The sequence below is a fragment of the Phoxinus phoxinus genome (assembly GCF_949152265.1).
Source record: "Phoxinus phoxinus genome assembly, chromosome: 7".
NCBI lineage: Eukaryota > Metazoa > Chordata > Actinopteri > Cypriniformes > Leuciscidae > Phoxinus > Phoxinus phoxinus.
Genome location: NC_136882.1, coordinates 32044427 through 32069318, shown reverse-complemented (window position 1 = coordinate 32069318; position 24892 = coordinate 32044427). Strand labels below are relative to the sequence as shown.

At 37.8% G+C, this 24892-nt stretch overlaps 2 protein-coding genes and 1 long non-coding RNA gene across 4 annotated transcripts in view; 2 read left to right on the top strand and 1 right to left on the bottom strand.

Annotated features, from left to right (window-relative positions):
* Positions 1-2539, top strand: part of pms1 (PMS1 homolog 1, mismatch repair system component) — a 28125-nt gene extending 25586 nt beyond the window's left edge. For both annotated transcript variants that reach the window (XM_079618806.1, XM_079618807.1), the window contains 2 exons: positions 1854-2014; positions 2249-2539. In XM_079618806.1, coding sequence (XP_079474932.1) covers positions 1854-2014; positions 2249-2446 — 359 coding nt within the window. In that variant the 3' untranslated portion in view covers positions 2447-2539. The remainder of the gene's footprint in view (positions 1-1853; positions 2015-2248) is intronic.
* Positions 2540-12834: 10295 nt separating this feature from the next.
* Positions 12835-17470, top strand: LOC307001308. The gene is made up of 3 exons (XR_013798202.1): positions 12835-13111; positions 14066-14107; positions 17039-17470. It is a non-coding gene; the product is annotated as an uncharacterized lncRNA (long non-coding RNA).
* A 106-nt stretch (positions 17471-17576) lies between these two features.
* mstnb (myostatin b) lies at positions 17577-21524 on the bottom strand. Its single transcript, XM_079617623.1, has 3 exons — positions 21029-21524; positions 19931-20301; positions 17577-18910 (listed from the first exon to the last, which is right to left on the bottom strand). Exons 1-3 carry the CDS (start codon positions 21402-21404, stop codon positions 18530-18532), a joined length of 1128 nt encoding a protein of 375 aa, XP_079473749.1. The 5' UTR covers positions 21405-21524; the 3' UTR covers positions 17577-18529.
* Positions 21525-24892: the final 3368 nt, after the last annotated feature.

Below are 24892 nucleotides of genomic sequence, written 5' to 3'. Positions count from 1 at the left end.
TGTCAGGTTTTAAAGTGACAGCAGCCTAATATGCCTTCTGCCAAATTATGAAATAACATTAATATGGCAGTTTTACTTCTTCCCCATGGTATCAATGTCAAAATTGTGGCCAGTGACAATGCTGACTGGCTAGTAACTTTGGAAAACCACTAGCCACAGTGGCTGGTGAGCAAACAGGTTCATGTCAAGCCAATAAACCAATCAGAAGAAGAAAAAATTAACTTCGAAAATCCTGAAGTGTAGAATATAACTAACTTTTGACAATCCTAGAAACCTGTAAACAGCATGATCCTTGAATTAATAGGGTTAGTTAGGATATGAAGTCAAGCAGAAACCATAAAATATTTCGACACTGACAAATAAAACAAATTGGCAGATAACTGATACAGTTCTCATACATGTCGTGCAAAAACTTTTTCAGGTTTAGAACCAGCTTATTCTGTAGTGTTGTCCTCTCTCTAAGGAGGCCACCATCCCAGTCCTCATTTGACCTTATTTTGCCTGTTGTTATGAAATGCACTTAAGACTTCCCACTCAGTCTGTTCCTGTAAGTGTTGTGTTGGTAAGGGTCATCGTGGTTGATGCTGGCTCGCTGCCTGAGCTTTTGCCAGCATGGTGGATTTGCACTAGAGTGTGGTGCTGTGGAGGAAAATTGCCCTTTACAAAAGGGAATAGTTTTGGAGCCAACTTAAGGGATTTGGCAAAAACACGCACCAGATTTCTAGCCCTTTCAAAACCCCCAAAGTAATAAACTTTGGTGCATAACTCGCCCTGCACAGTTTGTGCTACAAATATGAATGATACCTGAAAATGTTCAGCTTGCTGAAAAGAAGTGTCCTTTTATATTTGCAAACCATCAGATTTAGATAATTAAATTGCTGCAAAAAATCATCTTACATTGAAGGATGGACCCGAGACATATGTAGGGAACAGAAAATCATACAGACTTGCAGTGTTGTTGCTTATTGTTAACTAAAACTATTAAACATAATTTAAGCTAATTGAAATAAAGCTGAGATAAAATGTAAATATTTGATGAAAAACTTAAACAAAAATTAGAAATGTTGCCTTGTCAGCTAACTTCAATTAAAATAAGTAATAAGTACTATAATTATTAAAACTAAACTGAAATACAAATAAAGTGAAGTTAAATAGAAACATTAAAAAACTAAAACTCTTAAAGTTAAACTGAAAATATTAAAATATAAAAAAAAGTTCATTCAAACTATTAACAAATTGTATGGTAGTACATAAATAATACTAACATAAAACTGGTGGAGGTGAAGGTGGGCTCATTTGACATGGCCCAGTAAGAAACCACCTAGCAACAACATATTGGGTTGTCAAGTGTACCAGTTGGAACTAAAAAAAAAGTTGATGGGACCAGCAGTTCTAACCAGGTATATTCAGTACCCGCTGTTAGGGCGCTACTTTCACAAACTATCATTCGTGTTTGTTTGAGCGTCGTTTCTTTTTACAAGCATTGAGCATTGTAGCCAATCACAATCATTTGTTCAAGTCCGATTTTAAATGACTGCGTCTCTGTTTAAAGCGCATAGGGAAGGAGAAAATGTTTAGTCTGCGCTTCCTTGATGACCTTTCCATACATTTCACCTCTTCATTGAGATGCGTCTAGGGAAAAGCAATCATCTTTAAATCATCTGTTGAAAACCTCCTCCACCTTGGTTTTTCTTTCCAGTCCACAAAGACATGGTAATAGCGTAATTTGGTGCGGTGCCCGCCTGACTTGGTTTCCAACCAGCGTGTAAATCACAATATTTATTTATTATTTTTTCCTGGAGAACGTTGTACTTGGAGTTTATTAATCCTTCCTTGTTGCTTATCTTGGCAAGGTTCCTCGTCTTCTGAGAGGCATGTTGAAGTGACGGGCATGGCCGACTGCATGCCTTTCTTCGGGATAGGAGACCTGAGGGAAATTCTGCAGGCTATAAAGGTCCGGGATGCAAAAACCGTGGAGCAATGTAGACCTCTCAAAGTCTCAAACTACCTAGAGGTGAGAGATGCTCCTTTTTAATGACCCATTTACCATCACAGTATGGTAAATCACAGTACAGACTACACTGTAAAAAAATATTTTTTGAAGATTATTGGAGTACGTTTTACAAGAAAATACAATTTCAGTCTTTCTACTTAAAATTTTCACATTTATTTATGAAATTACAAGCAATTTCTAAGAGAAATTTAGTTCTACACCAATTTTTTTTTCTTCTCCCACTTTTTCTTTCAGAGTGAGGCTGTGAGACTAGCTAGACAGTTACCTCTAAACCTCTCCAGAGCTGATGTTACAAACACGCTTTACCGAATGAAACATGAACTTGAAGAGGAAAGTCAGGTCTGCATTCACGGACGACCATTTTTTCACGACCTGGTTACCGTTCCTGAAACCGAGCAGGAAGCTCTGCAAATCATGTCTAGTTCTTGTTAAAGATTTCAACTTCCTTATAAGTCCAAATTGTTTACTGTACCATATAGAGGTATGAAAGTTGTCATTTGAAATAAATAAAAAAATTCTTGACGAATTAAGGTTTTCATTCATGATTTGAGGTATAATCAATATGGATATGTATAAACTATGTGGGTTCAGCCCAGAAAGGCACACAAATCACTGCGATTCCATGGTTGGAGGTCAGGCATTACCGGTACAAGTAACTTGAGTTACATAATCAGATTACTTTTTTCCAAGTAACTAGTAAAGTAACGCATTACTTACAACATTTACAACAAAATATCCGAGTTACTTTTTTAAATAAGGTCTGCATTCAACATGAAGCAACATGAAATGTGTCATGTTGCTCCACGTTATCGACCAGGCAGAACAATCCTTCCAACTACTATAGATAGATTCTTGAATAGCTTACCTGATCTATCTCCGCTCCTCAGTGAACCCAAACAAACAGAGGAACTAGAGGAAATGACTAGCAGTATGAGCACCATTTTCTCTAGTACATTAGAAACTGTTGCACCAATTAGATTAAAAAAGGTTAGAGAGAAAACTAAAGCACCATGGTACAACAGTGCTACGCATGTTATCAAGAGAGAAACTCGTAACTTAGAGCGCAAATGGAAACAAACTAATTTAGAGGTCTTTAGAATCGCGTGGAAAGACAGTATGTCACGTTATAAAAAGGCTCTAAAAGCAGCCAGGTCTGAGCATCTACGCAAACTAATAGAAAATAACCAAAACAATCCAAGGTTTTTATTTAACACCGTGGCTAGATTAACAAATAAACAGACATCACCTGAACAAAATATTCCGTTACATTTTAATAGTAATGATTTCATGAATTTCTTCACTGAGAAAATAGAAAGCATCAGAAACACAATTGTAAATGTACAATCTTTGACAGCGTCTTATGATTCAGCCTCAATTATCGCCCCTCAAGAACAACTACAGCGCTTTACAACTATAGGACAGGAAGAGCTAAATAAACTTATCACTGCATCTAAACCAACAACATGTTTATTAGATCCAATACCCACTAAACTACTGAAAGAAGTGTTACCTGTAGTGGAAGAGCCTCTTCTCAATATTATTAACTCGTCTCTATCTTTAGGACATGTTCCAAAAACATTCAAGCTGGCAGTTATAAAACCTCTTATTAAGAAACCACAATTAGATCCAAATAACCTAGCAAATTACAGACCCATTTCAAATCTTCCATTTATGTCTAAAATACTAGAAAAAGTTGTGTCCGCTCAATTGTGCTCTTTCTTGCAAGAAAACGATATCTATGAAAAGTTTCAGTCAGGATTCAGGCCACATCATAGCACAGAAACTGCGCTGGTTAAAATTACAAATGATTTACTTTTAGCTTCTGACCAAGGCTGTATCTCAATACTAGTTTTACTCGATCTTAGTGCTGCGTTTGACACTATAGATCATAAAATACTCTTAGATCGACTTCAAAATTACACTGGTGTTCAGGGACAGGCATTAAGCTGGTTTAGATCGTACCTATCAGACCGTTACCATTTTGTCCATTTAAATGGGGAAAAATCAAAGATAACATCAGTAAATTATGGAGTGCCACAGGGATCTGTATTAGGCCCCCTGCTATTCTCAATTTATATGCTGCCACTTGGTAATATTATAAGAAAACATGGAATAAGTTTCCACTGTTATGCTGATGACACTCAATTATATATTTCATCTAGACCAGATGATAACACTAAATTATCTAAAATGACAGAGTGTGTTAAAGATATAAAATATTGGATGACGTGTAATTTTCTTCTATTAAATTCAGATAAAACGGAGGTATTACTGATTGGTCCAAAAAACTGCCCACAAAACCTCTTACAATACAACCTTAATCTAGATGGACGTCCTGTTACTTTATCCTCTACAGTAAAAGACCTGGGTGTTATACTAGACCGCAACTTGTCTTTTGAAAATCATATTTCAAATGTCACAAGAACAGCCTTTTTCCACCTTAGAAACATTGCTAAGCTACGTAATATGCTATCAGTTTCTGATGCAGAAAAGTTAGTTCATGCATTCATGACCTCGAGACTAGATTACTGTAATGCTCTATTAGCTGGTTGTCCTGCATCCTCAGTAAACAAGCTACAGTTAGTCCAAAATGCAGCTGCTAGAGTTCTTACTAGGTCAAGAAAATATGATCATATAACACCAATTTTATCATCTCTACACTGGTTACCTATTAAGTTCCGTATCAATTACAAAGTATTGTTACTGACCTATAAAGCCCTAAATGGTTTAGCTCCTGTATATTTAAGAGATCTTCTATCGCCATATATTCCATCGCGCTCTTTAAGATCGCTAAATTCGAGGCTTCTGGTCGTACCTAGGATATCTAAGTCCACTAAAGGAGGGAGGGCGTTTTCACATCTAGCTCCTAAACTCTGGAATAGCCTTCCTGATACTGTCCGAGGCTCAGACTCGCTCTCCCAGTTTAAAACTAGATTAAAGACGCATCTCTTTAGCCAAGCATTCACATGATGCATCTCATACCTTTTATACTACAGTTAAATCAGATCAAATGCATTCGTATTAAGAACAGCAGCTACGCTAATTATTTCCCATCTGCCTTTTTTTGTTGTTATCTCGGGACGCCTGTCCCGAGATAACTCAAATAGAGTTCGTCAGCTCCAGTTATGTATCCAGCCTCTCATGGAGACTTCAGATGCCCCAACGCCTGTGATGAGACGACTCGACGCCTGTGAAGAGACGACCCAACGCCGGCGATATGTTATGCCCTAAATTTCATGATTAACTAACTGTATTTTTGTATGTATATTTTTGAAATGCATTTTCTGTAAAGCTGCTTTGAAACAATGTGTATTGTGAAAAGCGCTATACAAATAAACTTGAATTGAATTGAATTGAATAAGTTTAACACAAGTTACCTAGTTTTCCCGTTTATAGACACCTCTCCTGTCCCCATGTTGAGCGGTGTGTTAACATGATGGTTATTGTAGTTATAGACTAAATGTGAGCCGGCATTTACTCATCTCACTTGCACAAAAACAGATTCAGTATTCCTCAAAATAAATAAAAACTGTGAAATTCAAACTCAGAATATTTAGCAAACCTGAATATTACGCAAATGTAATGTTAAATTACACAAATATACTTCCCCTGGTTTCACAGACAAGGCTTAAGCCTAGTCCCAGACTAAAATGCATTGTTGAGCTGTTTTAACTGAAAGCAACTTGCACTGACATATCTTAAAACATATCAGTGCCACTGCCATTGTTTTGTCTCAAGATGCACACCAGTAATGTTTTTTTTCCTTCTAATGCATGTTTATAAAAGCTACTTGTATATCCTAATTGAACTAAAGCCTAATCCTCATGGCTTAATCTAAGCCATGTCTCTGAATCAGGGCCTTTATTTTTTTAATCTCACTTTATTACAATGTCTTCGCTGCTGACCTTCCATGATCCAGTTCTATCGTACTACTGTGCAAAATGACTTTAGATAAACATCACATTTGTGTTTCATTTTTATGTTTGTTTTTATTGCTGAAGAAAGTGTGTTGAATTGAATTTTCTTCTCCTTCTTCTGCGATCCATAATAGCAGCACAGTTTAAAGGTTTATTCGAGCTGCACCCTCTACTGTATAGGCGTGAATTTGCATTTCCTTCATCCTGAGCTGAGGCTTATTAGTTTCACTGTTGGTGAGTGTGAAAGGGCCTTTATAATTACTAACATTTTTGGGGGTAAAATTTATTGGTAAACTTTATTGTTTTTGTTTATAAAAAACAAACAAGCAAGCCCAGCAGCCCAGGTGAGAAAAAGTAACGTAACATTACTTTCCATAATTAGTAATGCAATTAGTTACTTTTTAGGGAGTAACAATATTGTAATGCATTACTTGTAAACGTAATTTTCCCAAACATTGGTCGATTCTAATACGATTCTAATAAAATAGCTGGCCACAATACTTATAATGCATTATATAGCTGCTTCAGTCCAGATTTTGACATCCCTGGTTTATGAATGATGTTGCTTTTTATGAACGATTTTATGAGGGCAAAGCTACAATTTTTGTTTGAATATGAATTTGACATTAACCTTTTTTTTGTGATGTTAATGAATATATTTAGCTTTTCTGTCTTAATTTATTGTGGGAAAATTGTTTTGGCATTACTGGTAATGAAGGAAAGGTCAAGCACCCAACTTTAAAAGTTTGCCTTGTTGACTTCTGATTAGAAAAGAAAACAAGCCAGAACTACTGACCCCACAGCAGATGCCAGTGAACCACAAAATTGAATGCAGTGTGGTTGTAAATTCACTCTTCCCCAAAAATCAGCACCTTAAATGCTGATCATGAAAGCAGGCACTAGGGGCCCATAAAGCCAAAAGAGATGGGCTCTGGGGGTTGCCAAAAAGTGTGCAGTCGCAGTCAGGGACCTCCAATTACCAGCTGAAAATAAGGCTCAGATGCTGTGAAGTTTTAACAGTTGCTCCCCTGTAGACATATGGTTTGTGGTTTTCCAGTGTTTGATCAGTTCCACGAACTGCATTTTAACCACTGGGGACCCAGCAATTCATTTGTTTCCTCTATAGAGGACACAATTTGAAGTCTTAAAGAGGAAATTCTGGGTTCTTCAGAGATATTAAACATTTGGAGGTATGCACATGAAAACACCGTCTCATTGGTTGTTTAAATGATATCATAGTTATATTTTTTTGTTGTTGAAAGAATAACAGTATGTTCATTATTTACACCACTGCTCAAACGTTTAGGGTCAGTACAATTGATCAAAAGTGACAGTAAAGACTTTCCAATTGTTTCTTGTGAAAAAAAAGAAGAAAAAAAATTGAAAGAGAATTTTAGGAGGAAACCGAGTTATCAGGCTTCAAAAAGAATGAAAAGCCACTATGAAGAGGTCCATGTACTATATTCCACAATATTCAGATTGTCTCATCAAGTCATACGATAGTTTTGTGATGAACAGGCCAAAGATTAAAGTCATTATTCACTGAAAATTTTGATTCTGATTAATTAATTAATTTTTGAGTCATTTTTTTTGCTTAATTGCTTAATCCTAGTGATTGAAGTCTGAATGATTCACTCGCTTATCAGACTGATCTGATTCTCGAGCTAAACTCACTGACACAGTGATGAGGTTGCAGCGGTCAACAGCTCACAAAGCCATAGCCATCACATTCATTCATAATGTCCAACCTGTTGCTAGCAGTCCCCCTTAGTGTCCAGAGTCCCAATGGTTTCAAAGTGATTCTCGAACAGCATTAATTGTGTCGGCAAGTGGTTAGTTTGAGGTGAGAGTAAATGTTAGACGTAATTAACAGAGCTATTGAGTTCAGCCTCTAATGCACAGCTAAATTACTCTGACACATGTCCTCATGCGGCCATAATTTTGCCAATCAGCTGCTGTAAAGCAATTACCTTGCACTCCTTAACTTAGGCACTCAAGAAACATGTGCTCTGTGTTAAATATCACTGCTGTGAAAACATGTTAGTCTTTATTGTCATTTAAGCTCTTAAAAGCCTTTTGAAACAGGTCTCCATGTCTCAAGGTTAAGCTAAGCCCAGAACATCTGGGATTTATGCCCGGTTATGTCCCAGACTAAAACGCATGTGTGAGCTGTTTTAACTGAAAGCAACTTGCATTGGCATATCTTAAAATAGGTCAGTGCCATTGTTTTGTCTCAAGATTCACATCAATATTGTTTTTTTCTCTCTCTAAGGCATGTTTATAAATGCTAGGCTACATAAAGCTGCAGTTCGTAACTTTTGGCGCTCTAGCGGTTAAAGCTACAATATGTAAGCAATTTTGTAATAAAATATCCAAAAATCACTTGCACCGTGTGATATATTTCCTGCAGATGTGTACTTACAATGTCCCAAAAGTTCCCAAAGATTTTTAATTTCAGAGAAATTCTAATTAAATAATTGGCAGTCCCGGAAAACCTGTTCACTTGTCGCCTGTCAATGACGTAATATCCGCGTTACCCCTGGTTTCCGCTCAAGTGCCATAGTAACCATGGCGACAGACGTGGACAACTGCGTAGTGCGTAACGTCTAGCTGCACGCTGTTGTTGTTTCGTTCAAACATTATGGACCATGGCAAGCAGACTTTGGGGAAAAAAGGAGAACTAAAACGAGGATCAATATCGGCGTGGCGTTTTCGAGACGCCGAGAGCTCCACGTACGTGACAAACTTCGACTTGACAGAGACGCCACTCTATGGACAAGTTCCATAATTCCGCTGGAAATTTTGCGTCCATCAGCCTACGCCTTTGTCATTGTAAGAGGTTAGCGACCCCTGGCAGCGAAAAAAATGACATATTGTATCTTTAATAAACAGAACTGAAGTACATTAAAGACGGAGCTACTTCTCTCTGTTTATGTCTATGATGAGTCCGCAGTGGTACGACCCGAGCCAGTCTAAAATAGTCTGAATATAAACACTTATTATAGGTGTACCGTAGAGATTCAGGATTAGACAAAAACAAGGTTTGGGAAATGGATTCATGATGCACTCACTTATTATATACATTTTGTACATTTTTAACACAAAAAAAGTTACGGACTGCACCTTTAAATGTCCTAATTTAACTAAGGCCTAGTCCCGAGCCCTGTCTGTAAAACCAAGCCTTAATGTTTTATTTAAACCCAGGAATAGAAACAGATTTGTGTATATACTACCATACATAAAAAGGGTTATGATGTAAAATGAATGAGATAAATTTAAGATTTCCTGCAAATTTATAGCAATTAAAAAGTTATTTTTGGAACGCATCAATACTTATTGACTCAGCACAAGATTATGAGCATGACGTTATTATTTGTGGTCTACATTGTCCCAGCAAATTTTGCTCAGTCATGCACTACGCCATGTTTCCGTTTGCTAAATTAAAACAGGTGGGTGTGGTGCTGGGTTCCTTTCTCTGGCCTTTCTCACTCCTCATCACTGAGCTAAAAATAGCCAGGAGGTGATGCACGTAGCATGTATCGTTTCATTTTGGATGTGAAAAATGTGCACAGTTACTGTACGTAAAGCCAGAGAGGGGCACAAGCAGGGGAGCAGAGTTCAGGCAATGAACACCATCGGGCTCGTTTTTTCACACAACAGTTCATCGCGGAATATGCAAACCTGTCGCTTGCAGTATTCTGAAAGAAACTGATGTTTTGGCCTAGAACGGATGACAGCTGGTAAAATGAATCTGTCGTGACCTTTTTAACTGAGGGTTCACATGTTCTTGAGATGATCATCCCGATTAATCAGGCCGATATTCATATCCAAAGCATATACGGTGCAGCCCGATCTGATCTGCTTTCAAGAGAGCAGGCACACATACTCAACTTTAATGGAAGTCTGAAACAAGGGTCAGTGAGGAATGAGGCTCCTGAGTGCTGCCTCACCTCTCCCCTGCTTTTAGAATTTGCACCCTGCAGCTATACGAGAGCGAGTGCTGAAGTCGCAGCACAGGGCCGTGAAAACTAAAACGTGTGCTGTGGTTTGACCTTTCCCTATGTTAAATACAATATTATCATAAGACGTGCTATCGAGTTGCAGTGCCGTTGCATGATCATATTCACTGCCACGTGGGCTCTGCGCTCAGGTTCAGCACATGTGAGCTCATTAGTGCTAGCCTAGTATAGCATGCCAGCTGGAGCTGGTAAACACAAAAACAATTTAATTATTTTAGTCTAGTCTTTTTGTAAGTGTATGTGCAGGGCAATTATCCCTTTTGTCAAATATTGGGGAAAGAATATCTTTGGCAGTTTTCGGATTAGATTTTTTTCTCTTGTTCACATCAGATTTATCTTATTGATTTAGGAAAATTACATGTGTTTTAGCACACGTGTGCAAAATATTAAGTACAATTGTCTACAATATACACAATAGCTAAATGCACATGGATTGTTGATCAAAACTGATGAGCTGTGAAAGTGTGAAATTCTTGACATCATCTAAACATTCGTTCATTGTGTGAGCCATCACATGCAAAATATAACATTCACTTATCAAAATCTGTTATATGTAGGCTATAGTCCATAAATATCTGACATGTTTGTAATGTCTGCTGAGTTGGCAAATGGCCTGCCATTGTAATGAAATAGGAATCACAATATTACTAATAAACCAATCAAATATGTTTGCCCAGCACAATCAGCATTTTTGAACATGGAGGAACATCACAACCCTGAACAGTGGCAGCTACATCAGTGCTATATAAATACATTTATTCAATACATTTATTTTTGCAGAAATGTGTTGCATGTAAACTAAAAAATCACAGTTGCTTCTGTGTGTTAGGTGTTAGGGCAAGACACAATAGTGTTTAAAAATGAGCAAAAACAAGCAACTGTGAAGTTTCAGTTTACATGTAAAAATGTACACAAATAAATGTACAGTATAAATAAAAAGGTTAATTGTCTTTTTATGTACTACAGTGTTGACTTTTCTCAGTAATTGTTTAGTGTTGAAATCTGTATTTAAAAAGCCCAGTGTGATATACAGACACAACTGATGTATTGGTATTTAACACATTTGTATTGTATATGAAATTTGTATGTAACAAATATTTACTTGGTGAAAAAACATCTAAACATTTTGACCAGTGTGGCTCACGCAATGACAAAAACACTTTTGGTGGCATTGGTCAATTTACTGACACAGGTTTTGAAGGATGAGTTAAATGTTTTGGGCAGACATGCAATACAGTTCTTATGTTCCAGCAAACAGTTGTGACAAGTTTAGAGAATTTTAATACTGTTTTGAAAAATATGCCAAAGCAATTGCGAAAAACTGTATTATTTTAAGGCTCCTGTGTGCCTTAAGCAGCCCAGCTTTATTATTAAGCCATTAACTTAAGACGGAAAGGCAAGCCAACATAATTTTGAGAGAGGAAAAAAGAATAATGTTTCTGGTAAAGCAAAATGTGTCGGGAACCGTAGCGCCCTAATGTAACGTCAAATTATCTAGAGAAAATTCAAGTGAGCATAGTGCTATAACCCAGTTAATATTTAATGATTACATGCACATTTTGTAGTAGAAATAGAAAATAGTAAAAATAGACTATATAAATGCTGTTAATCATTAACATATTGAATTAACTACATTTTATGCCAATAAAGCAAATTAACTGCAAGTAATCTTATTTAAATTTAAAGGTCTAGCCTAACTTTAATTTAATTTAGCCTAACATTCATTTAAATTAATTTTATAACAGTGGTCAAGCACGTTTTAGCGTGCTGCAGTTTTTAATCAAATGTTTGATTAGCGTCTTTAAATTCTGCATTGCTTTCTCTCTCTGACTGCGTCCGAAATCGCATAGCCTACTACTTATTTTGAATAAGTATTTACTTTGCGACTGCTAAAAAGGCGTAGTATGAAGTACTGCATTCGCCATGTTGTCATTATCATGTGATCAGATCTACCAGCGAAAGTTGCGTTGCTTCACTGTAGGTCATCCGGGTACTTTTTGCCTGCTCTTTTATGAATACTAATCTTGTAACATACTGTTTTTTGCATACTAGGGGAATATAGGGGAACGATTTAATTTTGGATTGGATACAGCCTATAATAAAAAAACGAAATTCTTGAAAACCTATGTAAGCTTGCCTAATTGAGACTTTTTATCTCACAAATCTTAATTTTATTTCACAGATTTGTGTGATATAAAGTCAGAATTCCATGATATGAAGTCGCAATTGTGTGTTAAGTCAGAACTGCAATATATAAACTCGCAATTCTGACTTTGTAACTCGCAATTGCACGTTTTTTTCTCGCAATTCTGAGAAAGAAGTTAGAATTAGAAGATGTAACTCAATGCAATGTATCGATACCATCAATACCATGCATTGTATTGGCCATCGATGCAAGATGGCCAATGGCCAGTCAGAAATGCCAAGTTGCTGCGGAATATCCATCCATTCCTTCAGTTCCTTCCTTCAGTTCAATTGCCTAAAGTTGGAATATTTCGCATTTAATTTTTTTGTATACATTTTATAGTTTTCACATGATGTTATATAGGGTATTGTATTGATTGGTTTGTTAAATACACACCGTATTGCAGTGGTATTACTGTATTATGTTTAATACAGTAGGCCTATCTCATGTTGACATCTGAAAATCTTTTTTGAAAAATATGTGTAAAAAAGCCCATTTCAAATCTTGTTTTTCATGCCCCTAAGCAATAAAAACATAGAGAAAAAATCCTGAATGAGTTTATCATAATTCAAGCATGAAAGAGTTAATCAATGTTTTATTCTTTGGCGAAAACAAGCTACCATACACATTTCCTCTGTTTTCATTTTTGTTTAGCTCCATCTAGCGGTTATGAACAGAACACTAGAACCACACAAAAGAGTAGCCTATTACGCAATGACGTAGATATGGCAACAGACGGATGGCTCACCCTCACGGTGTGAGTCATTACATCGACAAACCTCAAGTATTGTCATTTTTATCAAGTTTTTATATATTTGTACATCACAAAAGTTTCAAAGAAACGTTTTTTTTTTCTTTAAGAAAGTGACGGTTGCGTCAGGTGCGATAAAAGACTAAAATAATTCGCACACGAGACACGTTGCCTGTAGTAACAGCTGGAACGGTTCTGGCGGACTAAGCTTGAATTGCTCCAAGGGTAGGATAATCCCATACATAATTTGTTTACAAGGCATAGGGCATATTTTTTTAAATATATATATATATAAAATTATTCCCTCATATTATCATGTTAATTCAATTGCTAAGTTACTGTACAACTTTTTCCACAGCTTTCAACTCTTCATTCAGGCGCCATTTTTAATTATTTCAAACAAACAAACAAACAAATGTTTTGCTCTCAAACAAAGTGCGAATCTCTAAAACGTGCTGCTGTACATTAACAGTATATAATTAGCTGTTAAATGGCATCCATTAATTGAAGACCGAACAGCTGGCACTGGTAGAAGGAGACTACTGTAGGAGAGAGGGTCTGGCATGAGATGGGCTGCACATCGTGGTCAGGGAACGTGCCAAATGCCTTTCCATTGCCTCTGCAACAGGGGTCAAAGGTTAAGAAACATTGTGGCTCAGAAGACATATGTCTATGTGGCCCGGGTAGATATTATCATTCTGCTTGAGAGCTGAAATCACATGCACATTAAAAGAGTCCACATCTTTCTGTCAAATTTTAGCTCTGGAATAAAATTCCAAACTCAGATAAAGTAAATTTTTACCCATGCAGCACCATTTGAATTGAAATTTTCACAGAAAATTTATGGAGTTATAAATGACCCATTTTACTGTAGTCTTAGTATCAAGTGTGTCACCATATGGTGATCAAAGTAGGTGAAGCCACTCTTGCATTCTTGCTGCTGCTTTACATTGGTGGATTGCATACTGTCCACCTCAATGCTCTCTATGAGGCTTGTACTTGGCAGCATCCACTGTATAATGGCCGACTGCGGTTTTCATGTTGTCCTTAGAGACTTTATAAACGTTAGATTTATGTGCTGGAATGGGGGTTACCTTTGCTTATTCCCTATCTGAACTGTGTGTAATTGGTGTTACAGTTTTGGGTATGCAAATTAACAGTCTGTTATGTGTCTTACAGATTTGACTGGCAAAAAGGATCTGAAGAATCTCAGAGAACAAGGTAAGCCTCGTACTTATTGCTTACTAAATTGTTGCTAGGGTGCTGCTGGTTGGTTTCTGGTGTGTTCTGAATGGTTGTTAAGGTTAACTATGCTTTGATTGACATATACGTAGATGACAAACAGATAGATAGATAGATAGATAGATAGATAGATAGATAGATAGATAGATAGATAGATACAGATAGGCCTAGATACAGATAGATAGATAGATAGATAGATACAGATAGGCCTAGATACAGATAGATAGATAGATAGATAGATATATAGATAGATAGATAGATAGATAGATAGCCTAATAGATTAATAACTGATTTCAATTGGCAATATTTTATTTGAACAATATTTGATAGTAACATTATTGCAAAACAAAGATAGATAAATAACTAGATTTCAATTGGCAATATTTTATTTTAACAATATTTGATAGGAACATTATTGCAAAACAAAGCAGAACAGCTTCTCCATATGACAAGACACCTCCGATTCCTGCATGCATATCCAGCTGTCTGACAGGCGTTGTGATGACACAGGAGGGGACATGTTTCCATTTTTCCAAATGATCCAGACATCTCGCAGTCTCCTCAGAGGAGCATCTATCCTCCATCACTGTCAGTCATTGGTCTCCTGGGGGCATATGGTTTACTGCCACAGACCTTTTCCACTTCAGTCATTAGGGTGCCTTGTAAATGAACTTAGACTTATGGACACATCTTGCTGAATGACTCATTCCAGCCCAAATGTGATCTTGAGTTACACATTGCTAAAACAGGACACATTCCCGTCTTCGACGTCCGGAAGCTTTACGATGTAATTAATCAAATGTTGATTCCACAAGGGTCAATAGAGTGTCGGGAGAGACGGATGTCGATTTCTTAGCTAAGTGAAAAAACAAGTGGTGTTGAAGGCAAGGCCCAGTGTGGATGCGCTGGATAAATCCATCAGGAGCGCTGACAACCAGCCGTCAGTGGCTGCACATCTGCGCCCATCTGCCCGAGGCTCGTGTCTTTTATTGCTTTTCATTGCTTTCTTCAGATGAGGGCAGAAGTTCACTGTGACTGAATCTCACATCCCTTGGAAATTGAGGCGATTATCACATTGCAAAATGTAAGATTAATCATTAAATTAAAGGTACTTTAGCTTGTGATCATTGAGAGAACCTGATTGTTGACTGAATTAAAAGAGAACAGCGCAGAGCTCAACATTAAGCATGGACAATGTGACAGAGTTTTGGGCTAGTTGGTGGAAATGCATTGTCATTAGGTCTTGTTTAATGAGCATTTGCGTTTTATGTACCTTACAAACCTGAACATTTGGTTTTCTGTCATGTAGCTTAGTATTGAAGATTGTTGATGCAAATTAAGCTGATTTAAATACCTTGGTAAATCCATGGTAAAGTTGGTTTAGATGAAGGTAGGTCAAAATTGCAAGAAGCATCAGTTAGATCGGTTTAAATGATAAACAAATCACTCCATGCCATGTTTTTCAAGCCAAAGCCACAGATTCAAAAGTTTGGAGTCGGTAAGATTTTTTAATATTTTTGAAATGCGTCTCTCATGCTCACCAAGGCTTCATTAAAAATACAGTAAAAACTGTAATATTGTAATAATAATAATTGCAATTTAAAACAACTTTTTTGTATTTTAATATATTTTAAAATGGAATTTATTTCAGCATCAGTACTCAATTCTTCAGTGTCACATGATCCTTCAGAAAGCATTCTAACATGCTGATCTGCTGCTCAAGAAACATTTCTTATTCATACTGACCCCAAACCTTTGATTAATAGTGTATGTTTATTAATTTATGTTGAGCCATTAGGCTAAAATATCTGCAGTGCATGTATAAATCTACTGGACCAGAATCAAATAAAATCATTGAAATATGAAATACAAACCCATTTTAATTTGATTCATATTTATGAACAAACACACTTTAGAATCTTTAATAAAGTTCAAATAATCTTACGATTCACAATATTTTGTCTCTTGTTCAAAACCTGAAGGACATCTGACAACTTGAGATGAAAAATTGTCATCGTTTGATTGCTTTTTTGGCAGACGGGTCATAGAAAAGTGCATGTTTACCACAGCAACGGACCAGGTGAGATGTCAAGAGCATAAAATACATCATCGGTCATCACCTGTCTTCAACCTCGCCATCAATATTCGACCTGATGCCTCGTGGCAGTGTGTACTTTCAGCTCATCACTCAAACCAAGCGTTTCCCCAGCTGCTCCAGAGTTAGTGTGAAGATGCAGATGTTTGACCACACCTGGCAGCTGTCCCTCTTCCCCCTTGTTCAAGGTGCTTCCCTCCTGTCCGAGCGCATGCAGCTCTACCCGGCTCCCCTGCAGCTCGTGCGGATATGGGGAAGCCTGGTGACTGAGATGAGCTATGTGTTTCCCCCCGGAGTCTTCTGTCCCCCCGAGGAGCCACGCTGCCTTCCCATTTTCTCACAGTCACTTCCTCTCCTGTCAACCTGGGAATGTGCTGGCAGCCGTCAAGCCACGGAGACCAGGAAAACTTTTCCCATGTGACAGATATAACAACTCGGGGAAACCGTTACAGTACCTGTTTATCATACACTTGCCATTACCTGGCACTAAGGACTGCGTTGCAAGTCAGATGCACAAGAAAACAAATCAATCATTCTTCTGCTGAGCGTGATTCATAGCACGAACGCTTCTGCATGTAGAACAGGATGAATTACGAAGAGATGCACCTGATTATCGGTGCGCGTTCAGATGTTAAAGCGCTTATCGATAGTTTCAAGAGCGTTCATGTGAGGTGTTCGGGGCTTTTCAGAAACCCACGTTTAATTGTATGTGGCAAATGATCCAGAATCCACGGCGCATTATCTCAACCCAAATGTGGAAAGAAATGTTATTGCTCAGGGACTTTTAATCTCCCACAACCCTCTGTTCATTTCAGAGCAGTTCCCACCTGGTTTCCATGGCATCTATCCAACTCACAGCAGGAAAGGAAGCAGATCTCGGCAGTGCTGAGTTCGCCCTCTTCTGGACGGAAGTGAGGGCTCCAATAAGCCTTGGTCTAATTAGCCATGCTGTCAAAACATTTCTGCACAAGTGCTTTTAGAAAACTCTGCTGCATGCTCACGCTGAACTATTCCGAGGGGAGATTTGTTAATTTGGGCTTATGTAACACTGCAGCTTGCTGCCATTACAGGAAAAACAAATGGAAAGGTCAAATGATAGTAAATCCAACCCAGAAGGAACTTCTTAACACAGCTCAGACAACACCCTTCATCACCCTTTTGCATTGTGCATAAAAAGACACAACGTGGTAAATGTTCCCCTTGAAAAATTCTGATCAGGCCCCATATTGCTCAATAAAACATTTTATCAACTGATTTTCATTACTTGGGTTAATGAGATGTTTCCAGATATTATAGATTACAAACTCAATAACATTTCTTGTAAAGCAATTTGAAATAATAGAGTTGAACATATAAAGCAAGCACCTTTATTTGTTTGAACAGATACATAGATTTATATTGTACACTTTTTTTTTTGCTATTTTGTGTTCTTATACATGTACTAACCGTGGTTAAAAAAGGCAACTGTTAATGGAAACAATGGCAAGTATACAATACAATTAGCAAACATATCAAAATCAGTTTTTACAACATTTTTAGCAACCAATTCTTTCTATTGGTCTGCCATAGTGCAAACTGTGTGGTTTGAAGACAGAGTGGTAGCGTGATATTAACATTCATTCTTACAGTTCCGACGTCTCTGTCTCGAACACATTTCAATGTGTAGACCGCATCCACAGCGCCTCTGCTTCAAGTCCTTCTCTCCCTTAATGCCGATCTCAATAATACTTCAAGTGTGTAGGGCTGTTCGACAGATGAGTAGTGGACAAAAGCTATGATTAACAATTCGATCTGTGTGTTGTTTATTGCAGTGTATGTGGAAGTTTGCGTCAGATAACCCTATTCAAGCTCTGTTCAATGTTCGAGAGTCCCTCTCTGTTTCTCTTGGATACTCTTCTTAAACAAGCTCACTGGTTACAGCTGTTACAGCAAAGATCTAAATGATTGTATTTTGGAGTGGTTGTGTAATATATTTGTTTGTATGTTGTCTGTGTATCCTAATGAGAGTATTCTGACAAGGTGAAAACATGAAATAAAGCAGAGAATGTCGTCCATTTCAATAGTGTCAATTCCCAAGACATTCCTTTAGTATATCCGTGTGACATTGGACTCCTGTGGCAGAGATACTGATTTAGAGGAAAATGACAAAAAAAAAAAAAACATAGTCAAATGAAGCGGTGCCCAGAGAGTGAGTGAGCGTCCTTCTATTGCACAGTGTCTTGCGGAAAGCACTGATAATGGATGGCGGGTGGTGTGATCAGATGTCCGGGTCTTTGAGACGGATCAAGTCCTGTCTGGGCACTGGTTCACGAGCAACCACAGCGGTCTACTACCATTGACGGGATCTTGCCGTAGATGATCTGCTCTTTGCCATTGAAGTAAAGCATGTTGATGGGAGACATCTTGGTGGGGGTGCAGCAGGGCCCGGCGGTGCCTCGCGGATTGGCCTTGTTCACCAGATGGGTGTGGGGATACTTCTGCAGGTGCATGTAGTCGCATTCTCCCGAACAGTAATTCGCCTTATAGCGTTTTGGAGCAATAATCCAGTCCCAGCCGAAGTCCTCGAAGTCCACAGTGAGAGGGTATCTGCAGCACCGAGACTCTGAGGAATTCTCGTCGCAGTCCAGTCCAGAGTCCCTCCGGATTCGCTTTGGGCCCTCTGAGATTTTCACCTCCATAAAGGGGAGCTGTGAGAGAAAGAACCCAAAGTTTACTCTTGCTACTTTCATATCTATGGGCTAACAAGATCTCAGTCTGACCTTGAAATTGCTTGGTCCAACCATTAGCGAATGCTAAATCTAGCCAATTCGGATATGATTAAGAAAGGGAAAGAATTACATTTTTCTGGTTCCGATTCCACTTAACAATTCCCGTTCCTTAATGGTGCCATTAAGGATTCTTGTAGTACTTTTTTTTTTTTTATTCAATTCATACTGCATTTACTGCGCCCAGCAAATCATGAGATCCTTTTAGATTTCAGCACAATCAATATACAGAAATACAGATAGGCATAATAAATGTTTTGCTTTTTTAATGGATTTTCACACATTTTAAACACTAAAACATTATTTTTATATAATATACCACCGATTACAACACAAGTTGTCTTTTGAACAATCACTAACTACTCTGATTCAAGTTTCAGGAGTCTTAACTTCTTTTCAGTTTGTTTTAACTTTCGTGTCAAATATCACGAAAGTAACTTTAGTGAGTCAGTTTAACTCTGTAACTGTTTCGATTGATTCATAAGTGTTTTTCACTAAAAAGAGCCGGCTAACAAGATTTATTCGTTCGGGAATTGGACTGTACTAAGGCGATGCATGCTATTGATTCAATACAAGAACTAGGTCAAAAGAATCGTTAGTGCTAAAACCGAATTACTGTGGTCGCGCTGTTCGTTTTTGATTCACTAAAAAGAACCGGTTTGAACGAATCATTCGTTCAGGATTCGGACTACATTTACAAAAACATTAATGACTGCACTGACCACTGAATGTTCCGCGCTCTGAAACATGCAATTAATATTTTTTTTTTTACTTTGGTGATACGGGCACACATTTTTTGGGAGATTGCTGATTTGAAAACAAAACAATATAAATAATGTCTTGCTATTATCATTCACAGCAATTACTATTGACGGAGCTCTGTCTAAAAGTGGTTGTATTGTGTAAAAAACGCACATTTGGTAACACAACAGCTCAACTTACCAGTCCATCCTCTCCAGCCTCAGCGGAGGTAACGGCCAAGTCGTTTCCCTTCGCGTCATACGCGTTTATCTCGATGCCCCAGTTGGTCTCCGGTTGTCTTAACCACACCGTGAGCACCTGCTTTACGTCTATACTCTGCCAAGACGTGACTCCTGCGTTCACATCGATCTTCAGGGATCGTATTCGTATGTGTCTTCCTCCGTCCGTAACGGGCATCAACCGTGATATCTGTAAGAAGACGGTGGTCACTTCTTCCGCCGGTCTCAGATTAACCCAGAGCTGCGCTCTTACGATCCGGTTCGCTTGGATTTTCGGACTGAAGGAGAAAAAACAACACTTCGGTTTCCGATCTACTTGAACGATGGGGTCAGCTGAAAAAAGAAAGAAGAGAAAGTAAATCAGTGTGATTATACGGGATCTAGGCTACTGGTTTTCAGTGACAGTTTTATTATTAAAGCGGTCCATAAAATGACGCACTGATATACCTAGGCTAATTGAGTCAAATTTAACTTTTAAAGCAATAACGTTGACTACGCCCACAAAACAAAATACATTACACACATTAGGGGGACATTTATTTGTAATAATTAAATTGACTGTTTGTTGGCTATATATACGGCATTGCAGAAGGAAACAGGCTATTTATATCTTTAAAAACGAATGGATGGGCTACAGATATAATGTCTATATTTAGACATTACATATAAAAGGCAGTACACATAATACACAGTTTCACCTAAAATATTGGCTAAGATATGAACTAATTTAAACTACAGTTCCCCCATCACGTGTGGTAAAGGAGAAAACATTTTCTTCGGACCGACGCTGGTGCGCTTTTGCTGCGCTTCCATGTTCAGTGTGCGTAAAATAGCTTTAGCAAGGCTGAAAAAGAGGGGCACAAAGCCTTAAAAAACAGGAATCGACAATTATACATATTAACTGTGCATTTTATGCACAATAGCTGTCTCGTGAGTGCAACTGGCTTGGGCGTAAAGACTGCGTAAAGGGTCTCTCCAAGTAGGCTATTCCCTAGATTCTTTGTCCATTAAGAGGATAGTACATTTACATGAATGAATCTTTGAAATAGTTGATCCTTACGCTCTGTAGCCATAGTCATGATGGTCTCTGTGGTGGCATGTTCATCATCCTCTTCCATAGCTCCATCCTTACTGTCATCCCCCAGAACATCGTACTGATCCAGAAGTTCTTGTAAAGGCGGTGCTTTGGGTAACAGCTGCTTGACCACGTCCCGGCTGATGTTTGGAGCCTGTTTGAGTCGGAGTTTGCTAAGAATTTGGGACTTGATGGCATGCAGTCTCATCAGCTTGCTGTGTTGCCTGAACTCACATGTGGAGCACTGCTCGCTTTCCTCCGTGGCTGTGGAAGGCTGCTGGGGCGCCGTTATATCTCCATTACCCACTGGACCACATGCAATTAATACACTTAGAGAAATTAAAACCTGCGTAAAATGCATGTTCCAAGGCGTGCTAAAGGATGTTTGCTATGTTTGATCTGATTTGCTATGGAAATGAACCTCACCACGCACCGGACAAGTAGATGTCATGCTTAAATTCGGCAAGGCTTTTTATACTGCAACTTTGGCCACTCTATTGTGTCGTAAGATTCAATGATTGGCTGAGCTGGCAACAATAAACCTAATGGACAGAGCTGGACTTCTTTCGCAGTTCTTAAAGAGGTATGACACATCTTAGAGGACTCGTGGAGAAACCAGTCTAACTTGAATGCAAATTATGCACATGTATATAAAAAAATACGCACTTTTATTACAATATTTCAGTGCGTGCATCTATGATGCTCCCTGTGTGTCGTCAAACGCAACTGACCCTGAACGTAAAGGCTACATTTGATACTTATGAATACTAGCCTATAAAATAATAAAAAACTGAATATTTGTTTTTCTATTTTATTACATTGCAATATAAGGCACCTTGATTGTCTACTCTACTTGACATGTCATGTACACATGAGCATCATGCTTTTGTTGGTAAATATGTGATTGGCAGCCTTAACATGTGGGCTCATCTGCTAATTTATATATGTGAATAACTGTTGCTAAAATTACATGTTCTCAGCCTTTGTGACATTCCATTTCCCTCTCATTTTTCTTGAGATATATATGTATGTATATATATATATATATATATATATATATATATATATATATATATATATATAAAGGGAATTTGTATAATATTCACGTTGCTTCTGTCAATGCAACGCAAAGTAATTTCACCACGTATGTATTTCTTAACAGTAACATTGAATAATCACAATTCATCTAGTTTGCTGCAGCTTATCTCGTTTTTCAGATCCGTGGGTAAGATACATGGCGCCATCTTGTGGATCGTCTTGTGCAAACGCGTTAACCAGGTCCTGACATGAAGTTTTGCAGTGTGAGTTATTAATAAAATGATAGGTTGCATAATAAGGACATAACACGCAAACATAGCCTTATAAACAAAAATATAAACAAATATTCTACAACTTCTAATTTACATCAATGTGTTGGATCATCATGATTCATGACAAAATATGTAGTCCTAATTAAAATAAGTTGGGCCTTACCTTGGAATAGGCCTGATCACTATGAATTGATTTCTCCAACCGATTTCACATATTAGCCTGCCATACACAGTTTCTCCTTACATAATAAAATAATTTAAACTTAAATCATCATTTCATGTCCATTTATTTATTAGGCAAGTAGCCATATAATTAACGGGATAATGTGCAGTCATCCGGTCATTATCGCAAAATAAACTCTTTCAGGTTCATAATAATGTTCTTGGCGTCTGATCACCCCGTCTCGAAAAAGTTTGCAATAATGAGCCGATCGATGACAGGGCATTGTTATCCATTACGTAGCCTATCACTTAATATCGCAATATATTTTCAGTCGCTTCAGTCTAATAATGTGTAAGTAATGACGGAGAGAATAGAAACGGACACACTGATCAGAAAACTTTCTAATTTCGTTCTAATGTGTGTAGGCCTATAGCTTATAAACGCTATGATAATGCATAACATAGGTCTAATGTAAATAATATAGCCTATTATACTCTTGCCTGGAATTTCTTTGTAAAAACTCACAAACTCATAATTTACCATGCAATAAATAAATATAGGCTACTGAATCATGTAGGCTTATCGGCTATATGACAAAATATATGCAGTAGGCTATGACAACAACAAATAGGTCTACGTTTTTCCCCATAAATTTCTCATAAATCTCGACTACATTATACATTTCTAGATTGGCATAGCATGATAAAGTTTGGGAATCAACATTTGTCTATCTATAGGGAAAACGCTCATTTCACTAGGTGGCGACAATGTATTTAAAAAGACAACGAGGCGCAACCTGTGTCTTCGTGTGCAGTAACCTATTTTACCCAGTTTACAAACAAATGTTTAGGCAAGGATAGCATGAACTAAGTGTGTACGTGAAACAGAAAGAATTTACCAGCTGCAAATGCAGTCATAGATGGCCATGTCTGGACAGGGAGGAATTTAAAAACAACACGGATTAATGCGCTGTCGAGCCCCATCGCTGACCTGTCACTGGAATCAAACTGAAACGTTATCATGATTATATGTGGACTCCGGACGCACATGCTGAATTCTGACCCGACTTATCCTACCAGAGCAAGCATCAACATGCTTTCTCATTCTCCTGTGGAGTAACCGAGACTGGTGAAGAGGAAGGAGCTTCTGCCTATTATTTATTACTGTGGATTTATCGCAGTTATCCTTAAAATATCCTTGGATTAAACGATTTCTTCTATTTTGTATCCATAATATGGACGCTCGCAGCCTGCAGCCCGAAGGGGTATGTATACACACACTGATTATATATCTCTGGAATGTGCACTTTTAACATTAGATTACGGATCATCGTGCAAAAAAAAAAAAAAAAAAAAATCAGAAATATAATTTTGACTTGACCTTGAAGCTTTCTTGATACAAAATACGACCATCCAATTTACTAGTAAGATCTACAAAACTGAAATTTGAATCTCGTTCACCCTTGCAGCAACATTGTAATCAGGACAGAATCAATCGTTTATTAAACTGTTGATCACTTCAGATTTGCAGACAGTGATTGTCGGTTGTCCTTGGCTGCATGATATGCATGTAGGCTTTATACAACGGGTTTGAGTGTCATTCGAGAATAACTGCCAAGAGTAATAACATTATTCCTTAAAATATCAACAGACGCCCAAAAGAGCTTGTAGATTTAGAATCTACAATGTTTTTTCCCACATAATTCGATTTATATTTAAATGAGACATGATAGATGTTTGGTATCTGTGTGATAGCAGCAAACGGAGTGACCGGCGGAGAAGTCTGTTAGTCATTAGCTGCACTAGACAGGCAGCACAAGATAAATGCCAACTGCAATAGACGTGCGAATCCTGAACGAATCGTTCGTTTGAGTCGGATCAGTTGAATGATTAGGTTGATCCCGTTCACAAAATCGGTCTGAATCGAAAATCGAACTGAATCGGTCCGAGTAGTTTTCAAGTCAACCGATGTAAGATCATTTTAGAGTGTGAAGCAAATGAACCGGTGTCACTGATATAGAGAAAAGCATATTTAGTAGAAATGTTACAAATAAAACATAGGCTAGGCTATTTTTAAAACGTTATCGCTATTCATAGGCGATGGTTATGCGCATAAGAGTATGCTTTTATAGCATTATATTATCTCCTTTAGGGAGGAGAGTGAGACAAATTAATTGTAGTAGTGTTTCATGTAAATAGTAATTATTTAAGATTTTAAATGACTTTATGAGCTGGATCTGAAATGGACAAAATACGCTTATAAATAAAAAACCCGTAATGAATAGCATTGTATACCTACACTAATGAGTGTGTAGGTGATTTTTTTGTTATGCTGGCTGAAAGTCTCTTCATATCCTCTTCCGACAGCAATTCTGAC